The sequence below is a fragment of the Eleutherodactylus coqui genome, chromosome 7 (assembly GCF_035609145.1).
Source record: "Eleutherodactylus coqui strain aEleCoq1 chromosome 7, aEleCoq1.hap1, whole genome shotgun sequence".
Taxonomy (NCBI): domain Eukaryota; kingdom Metazoa; phylum Chordata; class Amphibia; order Anura; family Eleutherodactylidae; genus Eleutherodactylus; species Eleutherodactylus coqui.
Genome location: NC_089843.1, coordinates 195,629,591 through 195,642,426, shown reverse-complemented (window position 1 = coordinate 195,642,426; position 12,836 = coordinate 195,629,591). Strand labels below are relative to the sequence as shown.

The 12,836-nt window shown below is 46.3% G+C and overlaps 1 protein-coding gene across 2 annotated transcripts in view; it reads right to left on the bottom strand.

Moving 5' to 3' along the window:
* LOC136573061 (3',5'-cyclic-AMP phosphodiesterase 4C-like) overlaps window positions 1–12,836 on the bottom strand; it is a 240,365-nt gene that overhangs the window by 61,353 nt on the left and 166,176 nt on the right. For both annotated transcript variants that reach the window (XM_066574204.1, XM_066574205.1), the window contains exons 8-9: window positions 10,826–10,995; window positions 9,834–9,932 (exon numbers count right to left, since the gene is read on the bottom strand). In XM_066574204.1, the coding sequence (XP_066430301.1) occupies window positions 9,834–9,932; window positions 10,826–10,995 (269 nt within the window). The remainder of the gene's footprint in view (window positions 1–9,833; window positions 9,933–10,825; window positions 10,996–12,836) is intronic.

Below are 12,836 nucleotides of genomic sequence, written 5' to 3'. Positions count from 1 at the left end.
GTCCGATGGTGACATGCCTTTACATGCTGCGGCATGTAAAGGGTTAAACAGCAGAGATCGGAGGTTTTCTATGATCTCTGCTGTAAGAGCTGGTGCCTGGCTATCCTCTGACAGCCAAGCACCAGCTCTCCCTGCCGCAGAGACTACTGACAAGCCGATGATCTCCGTGGCAACCTGTAAACAAAGCAGTGCAGGAGTTTAAAAAAAGAAGCCGGAAGTTGCCGGCAGATCGGTAATATCTTCCCGCTTCTTTTTTTCAATTCCTGCACTGCTCTTTGTGGGACTGTGCAGGCAGAGCACAATGCCACAGCTTATGGCATTGTGCTCTGCAGGTCCCATAGTGAAACATAGCCCGGAAATCTTCCGGGCTATATCACTATGGGTAGTGAAGCTCGTCCCGGAAAATTTCTGGGCGTGCCACTCAAGGGGTTAAGGGTGCTGTCATGATGGACTCATTTAAAACTGCATTAGCGTTAGGAACCAATTCCCAAATTCCACAGCATCTGATTAGAACAGCATTACTTAGCAATACCAGATTACATCTTTAGGGGGACTTCTATGTTGGTTAGGACATTCAACCTACAATGTTCGGCTGGCTTGCAAATTTGATCCAAGAATGATTCTGCTGTCTCAGCCCAGAAAGAACATAAAACCCGAATGAAGAAAGCCATAAGTCATTCTCCTTTTGACTTCTGTGGGATTCCTGACCGAGTGACCGAGTATTTAAAGTGGTCCCGCCTGTGGCTCGCCAAAGATGCATGCTGGCAGAGGTTAGGGAAAGTGCTGCTGCTAATATAGGGAAAGTGTAAGAGTAGGATCCTCTCTTCAAGAACCCCAACGGTCCTTCTTAGGGCTACTCTTCATAGTGTGCATTACTGTTGTGGCTGGCTGGGATCAGTAGTGCACCACTTTTTTTTTAAAGCATCTAGGCCTGTGCAGGCCATTACAGCTATACTGTTCTGTGTGTGCAGTGCATTAGGCAGAGGGCTCAACACTAAACAGTACTCTAATATTTCCTGGGCACAATGCAGATCATTGCAGCTATACCGCCCTATGTGTGCAGTGCCTTAGCCAGACGGCTCACTCTCATCGCTAAACAGTACTCTAATATCTCCTGGGACACTGCAGATTATTGCACCTATACCGTCCCATTTGTGCAGTGCCTTAGGCTTGTGGAAACAGCGACTTTCAAAAACATGATGGTGGCGGCGGCCCCACGCTACTTGGTCCCCAGTCGCCACTATTTTTCCCGGTGTGCCGTCTCCGCCCTACACCAGCTTGTCTCCCGCAACATTACCCATGCCCTCAACAACGCAGTTACTGGGAAGGTCCACTTAACAACAGACACATGAACAAGTACTGGCGGGCAGGGCCACTATATTTCCGTGGCGGCACATTGGGTGAACTTGGTGGAGGCTGGGACCGAGTCAGAGCCTGGGACAGCTCATGTGCTACCCACACCAAGAATAGCGGGTCCTACCTCGGTGCTGGTATCTGCGGCGTATTATGCCACCTCCTCCTCCGCCACCTCCACCTCTAAATTACGAAGTGTGAGCACGTCGCAAGCAGTCGGTAGCGCGCGGTGCAGCAGCACAGTGGTGGGCAGGCGTCAACAAGCTGTGCTGAAACTAAATCAGCTTAGGTGACAAGAGGCACACGGCCCCCGAGCTGTTACAGGGTCTGACAGAGCAGACCGACCTCTGGCTTTCGCCGCTGGGCCTCCAACCGGGCATGGTCATGTGTGACAATGGCCGTAACCTGGTGGCAGCTCTGCAGCTTGGCAGCCTCACACACATGCCATGCCTGGCCCACGTCTTCAATCTGGTGGTTCAGCGGTTTCTGAAAAACTACCCCCACTTGTCTGACCTGCTCAGCAAGGTGCGCTGCGTGTGCGCACATTTCCGCAAGTCCATCATGGATGCTGCCACCCTCAGGACACTACAATGTTGGTTTCAGCTGCCAGATCACCGACTGCTGTGCGATATGCCCACGCACTGGAATTTTACGCTGCACATGTTGGCCAGGCTGTACGAGCAGCGTAGAGCAATTGCGGAATACCAGCTGCAACATGGGCGGCGGAGTGGTAGTCAGCCTCCGCAGTTCTTTACTGAGGAGTGGGCATGGATGGCCGACATCTGCTGCCAGGTCCTTGGAAACTTTGAGGAGTCTACCCAAATGGTGAGCGGCGATGCGGCCATTATTAGGGTTACCATCCCGCTGCTTTGCCTGCTGAGAACTTCACTGCTAAGCATAAAGGCCGACACTTTGCGGTAAGAAGAGGCGACGGGGGATGACAGTTTGTCGCTTGATAGCCAAACCACCCTTAAGTCTATATCTCAGCGCGTTTTCGAGGAGGAGAGGGAAGAGACTGCTGGCCACACTGCAGATGGTACCCATGCTGCTTGCCTGCCATCTGTTCAGCGTGTATAGGCTCAAGAGGAGGAGGAGCATACTCCTAGTGAGGACAGCGATGTGTTGCGTACTGGGACTGTGGCACACATGGCTGACTTCATGTTAGGCTGCCTTTCCCGTGACCCACGCGTTAGACGCATTCTTGCCAACACGGATTACTGGGTGTACACCCTTCTCGACCCATGCTATAAGTAGAACCTTTCCTCTCTCATTCCTGAAGAGGAAAGAGGTACGAGAGTGATGCAATACCACAGGGCCCTGGTGGAAAAAGTGATGCTAAAGTTCCCATCTGACAGCGCTAGCGGTAGAAGACGCAGTTCAGAGGGCCAACTAGCAGGGGACGCGCTGGGATCAGGCAGCATGTCCAGCGCAGGCAGGGGAACACTCTCCAAGGCCTTTGCCAGTTTTATGGCTCTCCAGCAAGACTGTGTCACCACTCCCCAGTCAAGACTGAGTCGGAGGGAGCACTGTAAAAAGATGGTGAGCGAGTACATAGCCGACCGTACCACCGTCCTACATGATCCCTCTGCTCCATACAACTATTGGGTGTCAAAGCTGGACACATGGCACAGACGTGCGCTGTACGCCCTGGAGGTGCTGGCCTGCCCTGCCGCTAGCGTCTTGTCAGAGAGGGTGTTTAGTGCTGCTGGAGGGGGATCATCACGGATAAGCGTACCTGCCTGTCAATTGACAGCGCCGACATGCTTACCCTCATAAAGAGGAACAAAGGCTGGATTTCCCCAGACTTCTCTTCTCCACCGGTGGAAAGCAGCGGATCCTAAAGATTCTTTTCGCTGCAACAGGAGAAAAATGCATCCTCTATCACCCCAAAAAAGGGGAGAATTAGCTTTGTCTATCCCTCTCGGATATTACTCCACCTTCTACTTCTCCTAAAACAGCATGTCATCACGCTGAACTACTAATTTCTCTGCAGCCCAAAAGTCTCTGTTTATAAGTTTTTAAAGTTTTAAAAGTTAAACTTAAACCAATTTTTTTGGAGGGCTGCTTGCAGGCTCTGTTACAAATTAAGCAATAACGAGCTGTATTTATACTCTTGCTACAGAAAAGTTTCATGGGTCCGTCCAAACACTTGCTATTAAGAGGTTTGGGGGGTCCGCCTATACACTTGCTACTGAAAGGTTTGAGGGGGTCGCCTATACACTTGCTACTAAAAGGTTGGAGGGGTCCGCCTATACACTTCCTACTGAAAGGTTTGAGGGGTTCGCCTATACTGTGGGTGCACAAAGGTTTCCCATAGCGGTGTTCAGCTGTCTGACACATACACAGAATGAAGTGTGTGGGGACACATGGATTTGCCATAGTTATGTAACTCACGGCACCTTGGGTCACACAAGGTGGAGGCTGAGACCGAGCCTGACCCAGGGCCCGCTCATGTGCTTCCCACACAGAGTATTGTTGGTCCTACCTTGGTCATGGTTTCTCGGGCTTATTATGCCACCTCCTCCTCCTGCTTGAGGTCTGGGGATCAGCGCCGGGCAATATGTATTTGCTCTCGTGTTACCACAGTTATCTGAGACACTGGTTTGGACCAATCAAAAGAAGCGTTACTGAATTAATGAGACATTCACAACTGTACTAGCATCCGAGTCCGCTTTATGCCCACTATTACTGAGGGTGTGTGCAAAGGCCGAGGTCCTGTGGGGGAAGAATCAACTGTGCCAGGTTTGGCCTGTGGAACTTCTTTGTGGTTCATCCAGTCTTTGGAGCGATGAAAGCAACCATAACTGATTTAATGAGATGTTCACAGCTGTACTAGCATCCGAGTCCACTTTATGCCCACAATTGCTGAGGGTGTAGGCCGAGGTCCTTGGCATGGTAAAAACTCTGCCATGTTTGGGCACTATGATTTCTTTATGTGTAATACTGTCTTTGAGTTTCATGGGCTCGCCTATGCTGTGGGTGCACAAAGATTTCTCATTGCGGTGTTTTACCTGTCTGGCACAAATACACTGAATGACTAGGGCAGAAGTGTGGGCCAAGGTCCTGGGCAGGGTGAAACTCTGCTATGTGTGGGCACTCTCTTTTCTTCCTGTTTAATACTGTCCCTGGGTTCCAGGGGCCCCCCTCTACTGTGGATGCACAAAGGCTTTCCCATTGCATTGTTCAGCTATCTGACGCATACAAAGAATGAATTGGGAAGAAATGTGGGCCAATGCAGAGGTCCTTGGCATGATGAAACTCTGCCATGTTTGGGGACTCTGATTTCTTTATGTGTAATACTGTCTTTGAGTTTCATGGGCTTGCCTATGCTGTGGATGCACAAAGACTTCCAATTGCGGTGTTTTAACTATCTGGCACAAATACACTGACTGACTTGGGTAGGATGCAGATGGCTTTCTCATTGCGGTGTTTTACCTATCTGGCAGAAATACACTGAATGACTAGGGCAGAAGTGTGGGCCGAGGTTCTGGGCGGGGTGAAACTCTGCCATGTTTGGGCTCTCTCTTTTCTTCCTGTTTAATACTGTCCCTGGGTTCCAGGGGCTCGCCTATACTGTGGGTGCACAAAGGCTTTCCCATTGCATGGTTCAGCTATCTGACACATACAAAGAATGAATTGGGCAGAAGTGTGGGCCGAGGTCCTGGGCAGAGTGAAACTCTGCCATGTTTGGGCACTCTCTTTTCTTCCTGTTTAATACTGTCCCTGGGTTCCAGGGGCTCGCCTATACTGTGGGTGCACAAAGGCTTTCCCATTGCATGGTTCAGCTATCTGACACATACAAAGAATGAATTGGGCAGAAGTGTGGGCCGAGGTCCTGGGCAGAGTGAAACTCTGCCATGTTTGGGCACTCTCTTTTCTTCCTGTTTAATACTGTCCCTGGGTTGCAGGGTCTCGCCTATGCTGTGGGTGCACAAAGATTTCCCATTAGCTATCTGGCACAAATACACTGCATGACTTGGGTAGGGCGCAGAAGGCTTCCCCCATTGCGGTGTTCTGCTATCTGACACCTACACAGAATGAAGTGTGTGGGGACACATGGATTTCTCATAGCTATGTAACTCATGGCACCTTGGGTCACACAAGGTGGAGGCTGGGACCGAGCCTGACCCTGGGCCCGCTGACGTGCTTCCCACACAGAGTATTGCGGGTCCGACCTCAGTCATGGTTTCTCGGGCTTATTACGCCACCTCCTCCTCCTGCTTGGGATCCAGGGATCAGCGCTGGGCGACCTGTATTATCTCTCGTGCTACAAATTACCAAAGTTATATCCGAGATACTGGATTGGAGCGTTCACAGGAAGCAAAACGGATTTCATGAGACTTTTTACAGGGTGACTGTACATCTGTGATGGCTACTTTTGCGACACTCTGACTTCAAACCAATCTTTGGTGTTAGTATACGCTTCTGCATTGTGAAGATGTGTAGAAGAGCTGGCACCTGAGTCTCCTTTATGCCCACGTTTGCGGTTCCTGACAATTTTGTGACGGAGGTGGCACAGGATTGGAATTATGATCGTATCATCCATTCTCATCAGCATTGTGGGCTATCGCCCACACTTTCAAAGAGGGTCGCTGCCTGGCCCTGCAAACCCTCTGCAGTGTGCGTCTCCGGTTCCTACTCATCCAGTACGCACTTATAAATAGACATGAGGGTGGTGTGGCTATCAAGCCAGCGTGTGGCATGAGGCCAGCTGAACGCTGCGCAGGGAATGTTTTGTGTGCGCTGTGGACGCAGGGTCATGCGGGGGGTTGGACAGCAATGACAGCATGTAACCCAGGAGAAGAGGCAGCGGTGTCACCCGCAGCCAGTGATTGTCCTTGGTTGCAGCTAGTGTGGTGCTTAGCTAAGATGTGCCAGCGCGTGTGCCTTGCTAATGAGGGTCTGTCCCAAGTAAATTGTTAGGGGGGTAACCACCAGGCTCTTACCCCCAATTTGGCTTAATAGTTGGACCGGGGTGCCTCAGATGCAGCCATGCATGCTGCCCCTACCGTTCCCTGTCCGTTTCTGTGGTGTTTCCATAACTTTCAGATGTTTTCAGGTGTTTCACAAATCATCCCCTATGCGGAGCATCGGTCCTATACAAAAATGCTCGAGTCCTCCATTGACTTCAATGGGGTTTGTTACTCGAAACGAGCTCTCGAGCATTACGAAAAGTTCGACTCGAGTACCGAGCACCCGAGCATTTTGGTGCTCGCTCATCTCTAGTTGTAATCCATCTAGCGATCATGTTTTTGGAAGCTATTCTCCCTATCCCTGATATTAAATGAAGATTATTGTGCGTCCCCCATGGTTCTGATATCTCGATATATGTTCTCTGCTAGACACCCTTTTTTTTGTCTGCTACCTTTTTTCATAAATTGTCACATTCAGGACTGAAGACAAAACCACCATAAAATAGGATGGATCACAATTTATTTTTTCACACTATGTCACCAGACCAAGACTTGAGCCAGAACGCCCTTTCGGTTGGTATATAGAAAGATGCCTCCCATATGTTTTTAAGGAGACCATCACCTTTGCAGTCCACTGGATCCTTAACCCCTTAGTGACCACTCCATTGTGTTTTTACGTCCTGCTTTGCTGGGCTTTAATCCTGAAGGCCATAAAAACATTCTTCCTCTGGGGATTAAAGCCCTGCAGGCTGTGGAAATGACAGCTCCATGCTGTCAGTTAGCAAAGGTAGCCAACATCCTGGAGCTCATGGGGGCTACAGAAAGCCCCCCAGGTTACGCGATCGTCAGTATCCACCGGATACTGTCGATCACATTAAAATAAACATAAACTTTAAAAAAGTTAAAGTTTTAGCTCACCCCTGTCCTCAGCGATGTCCCGCGGCATTCTGGTCCTCCATTATTAACTTCCCTTCAGAGTTGGGACAGCAAGTGGGAGACGAATACAAACACTTTCTTCACAAAGACCTTTTTCTTGAAGGTGTTTTAAGCCCTATTGCCCACTTGTAGAGCCTTTGAGCAGCCAAACGACAGAGAAGGCCGCTCCTTTCATTTTGTACCACATTATGCATACAGACATAAGCTTAGAGCCACAATGGGTATGTTTCTGAACACAGGACAAAGGGGGGTATCAATTTTGGGGTGAAAGTCTTCAATCATATGTGTGCTGTACAAAAAAATGTTTTTAAAATGACACAAATGCCAATAAAATGAAAATCGTAATTTCTTCCTTCTGATTTGCTTAGATTCATTCAAAAACTGTGGGTTCACAATACGCAGTACACCCCATAAATGAATTCATTAAGGGGTCTTGTTTTCAAAATGGGCTAATTTGTGCAGGTTCTCTATCGTTTTGGCTGCTCAAGGGCTCTACAAGTGTGCTATGGGGCCCAAAACACCTCTAAGCAAAATATCTGTTCTGAAAGCCATCGGCTGCTCCTTTCATTTTGGGCTCCTTTGTGCATATGGACAGAAGATTAGGGCCACAATAAATATGTTTCTGTACACAAACAAGGGTATCCATTTGGGGGTGCAAATCCTCACTTTCATGTGCACTACAGAAAAAAAAACTTTTTTAAACTTAAGTTTTTTCTTTAAAATGTGTTATTTGCAAAAATATGAAATTTTATTTTTACTCCTCTAAATTGCATTAATTCCTGAAAAGAATCTGTGGGGTCAAAATACTCATGACCCCCTTCAATGAATACATTAAGATGTGTATTTTTTAAAAAGGGGACACTTGTTTCTATTATTCTGACACCTATGAGCCTTTGAAATCTTGCCTTGGTGTAGGAAAACAAACTGTTCCTCAAAATGTTAATAATTAATGTAAAATGTGTACGTCATCTAAATGGTTAAAAAAAAAACGAAAATTTTTCAAATGTGTGTCCAGAATAAAGTAAACAGATGGAAATATATATATCATCAAAAATTTGTACAGTATGTTTTCACATATTTGAGATATTGCTATTGAAAATGTGAAAAAAAGTATAATTTTTGCAAAATGTTCCCAATTTTGGCGCTTTTGATAAATATACACAAATCTATCGATCGGTTTATTTTTAGCAGCTAAATATAGTAAAAGTATGTGGCGAAAAAAACAATGTCAGCATCACTTGGGTATGCAAAAACCTTTATGGAGTTATTCTATGTTAAGGTGACATGTCAGATTTCCAAAATTTGGCCTAGTCATTAAGGAGCAAACAGGCCTGGTCACTAAGGGGTTAAGCTGAGAAGAACCTGCAAATGGGAGTGTCTTTTTTAGATGATATAGCTACCTAGGCATCTTTTGGAATCTGTTCCCAGGTGTTCAAATCTCCAGGAGAAAATAATTGTCTATATTTGAATTCCCAAAGAATGGTAGTGCTTTTTTATGCCTTTCCAATTATTTGTATTTGTTTCACTGGAAATACCCTGAAATTTGGCAAGGAGCATTCTTTAAGTCCTAAATAGGAAACGTATAGCGGTCACTACTCGATTATTCAATGCTAAGTGCAAAAGTAAGTGCACCCCTTACAGGTAAACACCTGTACAAAATTAACGCCAGGTGTATCAGCTAGTTCTTACTATGACTAAGGTAAGAGCGTGCGTTGACTTGACACATTAAATGTCAAGCTATTGTTTGCTACATCTGTATGTCTGATTATAAACGGAAAACAGACTGTATGTAAGAGGGATCTCTTAGCAAGTTTGGATGGATCCAGCAAAACATCCTCTTTAGAGCATATAAGACATTGCTTTATATGTTTTTTTTTTTCTAGGCTCAGCTTTAGCTTTTTAGGAAAAGAACAGCTGAACTATAGTAAGAGCTTACATTGCCATAATAGCTGCCATTCACGCTCTGTAGAATCGTTTAGTCTCCCTCTCAGATATTCATTATGACTGCACAGTTGTCTCCATTTGGAAGTTGTCTCTAGTGGCCACATGGACCTTCGCTGTGGCACACGTTTGGTGCTCAGGCTGCAGCGAATATGAATGTTCCATACCCTTGTCAGGACTGAATGTTAAGTATCCCAGTTTAGTTGGAAGTGACGTCAGACGAAGATGCAGTCATAATGAATACCTGAGAGGGAGACTAAAAGAGTGAGTGGCCCTTTAACACTCTAGGGCAGATTTACTATTTAATATACAACAGTTTTCTTCCCTGTAGTATATATCCTGTATCTGGCTTCTTTTTCTGAGTTACAACAGTTTTCTGGAGCAAAATGCAACAGAAAACTGCCTTTATGCCACACTTACTAATGATTAGACATGAGCGGGCCGGAGAAGTAGCGGAAACACACCTTGACACCGTATGCGTCGGGGGTCTGTAGTCTGTGACACTAATGTTTAGTGATCTAGGTTAAAGGTAACAAATTTGATATTCATTTAATTGAACTTTTATTTATAGTGTCACAAGGAAAGCCATTCGAGGGGTTGAACAGAAGCCATGCACACACTTTGTAAGATGTGTTTTATAGCTGCAGGTACTTTCTAGACATCTAGCGAGAATAATTTTTGCTCTCTTACCTGAAAGATGGAGTACATGATGACTGTTAAGGGTCGGTTTCCAGAAAATTCGGTTACCTTAAATATATCCAGCCCCCACTTATTTGTTTCTTCTACTTCCTGTAATTAAATACAGAATATAAATCTGAGCAGGAGGACGTGTCCTCAGCTGGGAAATGTGCAAACAAGTTATAAAGATCTTGTAAAGCATACCACCCAGAAACAATTGAAGGTCCATACACATTACAGTTTAGTCGTCTGAACCTACCGATAACAACGGGGCAGAACACAACTATGCATGGGGGTGGCTCGACTTCCCTTGAAAGATGAAGTCTAAGGAAAGGCTTAATGACCACCGACGTATTATCGCTGTGGCATTCGCGGTCAGACACCTACCACGAATTCTGCAGCAATGTCCATTCAGAGACATGCCATGTTACATGACTCTCCTATGTCCACGAGCAGAAATCAACCGTGATTTTCCCCCCATAGGGAAGAATCGCAGCATGTTCTATTCTGTGCGGAAAATGGCGCGGACAGCTTCCATTGTAGTCAATGGAAGTCGTCCATCCTACAATATTCAGCGCAGTGGGCACTGCGAAAATATCGCAGGTATCATAGCCCAGCACCAGCGCGTTATGCGCTGCACTTCGCATGCATGTCGGCTCGCTGGGTGAGTCAATTGCGGCGGATCCGGAGAGGTGAGTAGAGGGTCTCTGGGGGGGGCGCTGGGTCTGATTTCGCTGCGATATTTCGCAGGTGGATTCCGACCCAGCTGTAGGCATGAGACCAAAAGAAGGATCAGAGATGATGAATTTCAACTCCCCACCGTTTTGTTCCCTGGGAGATAAGCTGCCACCAGGCAGTCTAGCTGTGGCTTATCTCACTAAACACACAAACATTTAGCCGAGCTGGAAGGAGGTGCCTATGGGGGAAGCCAGTGGAAACAGGCATCTGACAAATCATCATTCATCCCACAGTTGTTGAAGGTGTATGGAGTAAGGTGTTTTGACCTTTGCTAAAAGTGCTTCTTGGTCAGTCTGCACCCCAAAATGTGGAATATTGCAGGTGGTTAAGCTTGAGCTGTGTGTCAGTTTCTTCACACCACTAATTTGGGACATGGGTTTCTTCTTTTCCTTCTCCTTGGTAGTTGGGGAAGGGATTTCAACTTCATGCTGTTTATCTAATAAAAAACAGCAAAAACATATATTTATGAACTTTCACCATTATGTGGCAGTTGATTTACTAATGTTTAGCTACTGTGAATGAAATCAGATACAGTAACATAATTGCTATAGTTCAGCATGTTAATGAATGAATCATCCCTCAATATGATATTATCTGCCCAGAAGAGCAGAATTAAAGGCAGCTGCGTGAGGAACCGGGAGATGCTGGATGCTGAGCTCTCTGATGTAAAAAGGTTTTTTTTTAACCTTCTTTTAGGGTTCAGAGTGATAGACAGCTGAGCGGGTGGCATGTTGGATTCTGAGCCCCGATGCACCTCCACATCACTCTGGCACAGCTCTGGCAGCCCTACCCAGCCACCCTGGTTACCCTCCAAGCTAGAAAGTTCCATGCTAAAAAGGTGGAAGGGGAGACACCCCATCATAGTGCAGAGAGCTCCAGAGCCATGTAAAGGAATAGTCACATTTAGGGCTCATTCACACCGGCATGTTTCGGTTCATGTGCAGCATTTTCACAGACCAGAACTGTGTGTATTCAGGCCTTGGTCACACAAGCGTTTTTTTAGTGCAGGAATAGGTGCGCTAAAAAAAGAATTGCATAACGCAATGTGTGAAAAGCGCATGACCAAAGCTAAAATTGCACATAAATAGTGCGGCCCCATTGAAAGCAATGGGAGAGGATTGCTATCCCCTGCTGCGGCTATGGCAGCTGCAGCAGGGGATTCCTTGGATTTAAAACCACTGAATGTTGTCACATAGGGAAAAGATCGCGCTCCTCTGCCACAGCATTGTCACAGTGTTCAGTGATGATGGGACTCCCTGTGGGGATGAAGGAATCCCCTGCCACAGCTGTCACAGCAGTGGCAGCGGAGCACGATCGCTGACTGCTGTGGCAGGAAATTCATTCATCCCTAGCTGCAGAAAATAAGCCCTAGGTGCAGAACAAAAAACTAATACATCACCTAGAAGCGCTATCCAGCTGCGGCGCATCCTCTTCCCTGTTCTTTATTTATTTTGGCTCTATTAGAACCAGTGCTTTCCAATGAAAGCGTTGACATGTCCGATTTTTACAAGCGCTAAATAATCGCACCTGCAAGAGATATGACAGCGTTTAAAAAAGCGGAGCATAGCATTGCACGAAAACGTGGTTTGCGTGTTATGCAATGCAGCTTGGGCAGTAGTAAATCCTACTGTAAAAGCCCTTAAGTAAGCACTAGCTGCAGGAAAAATTTAAATACATCACCTAGAAGCGCTGTTCAGCTCCGATGCGTCTTTTCACTGGGTCCCCGGCACTGGTCTGCTTCATTTCTTTTAGCTGGGTAATGAAAAATCCCTGCCTCCTGGAAGCGCTGCCTCTGATTGGCTGAGCGCGGTGATTCATTGAATGGCTGTGATTGGTCACAGCGCTCAGGAAAAGTAAAGGGGTCACAACTCAGTTACTCAATGCTCATTGCAAAAGTAAGGGCACCCCTATCTAGTGTACAAGTGTAAAATGTGGCATGAGCATGCTATAGGGCTTAAATAGGAAAAGTGAAGGGGTCACAACTCAAGGTGATATACCTCTGTGGCATATCTTCTAGTATATATATATATATATATATATATATACACACACACAATGCAGAGGTATATCACCTAGTGTGTAAATATATGTACAAACACAACGCAGGGGTATATTTCCTAGTATATATATATATATATATATATATATATATATATACACACACACACACACACACTAGCTGATATACCCGGCTTCGCCCGAGTTAATTTGGTACTGGTGTTTATCTGGTGTTCACACGGAAAATCTTATGAAGTCGTGGTTACTTTAGAGATACCG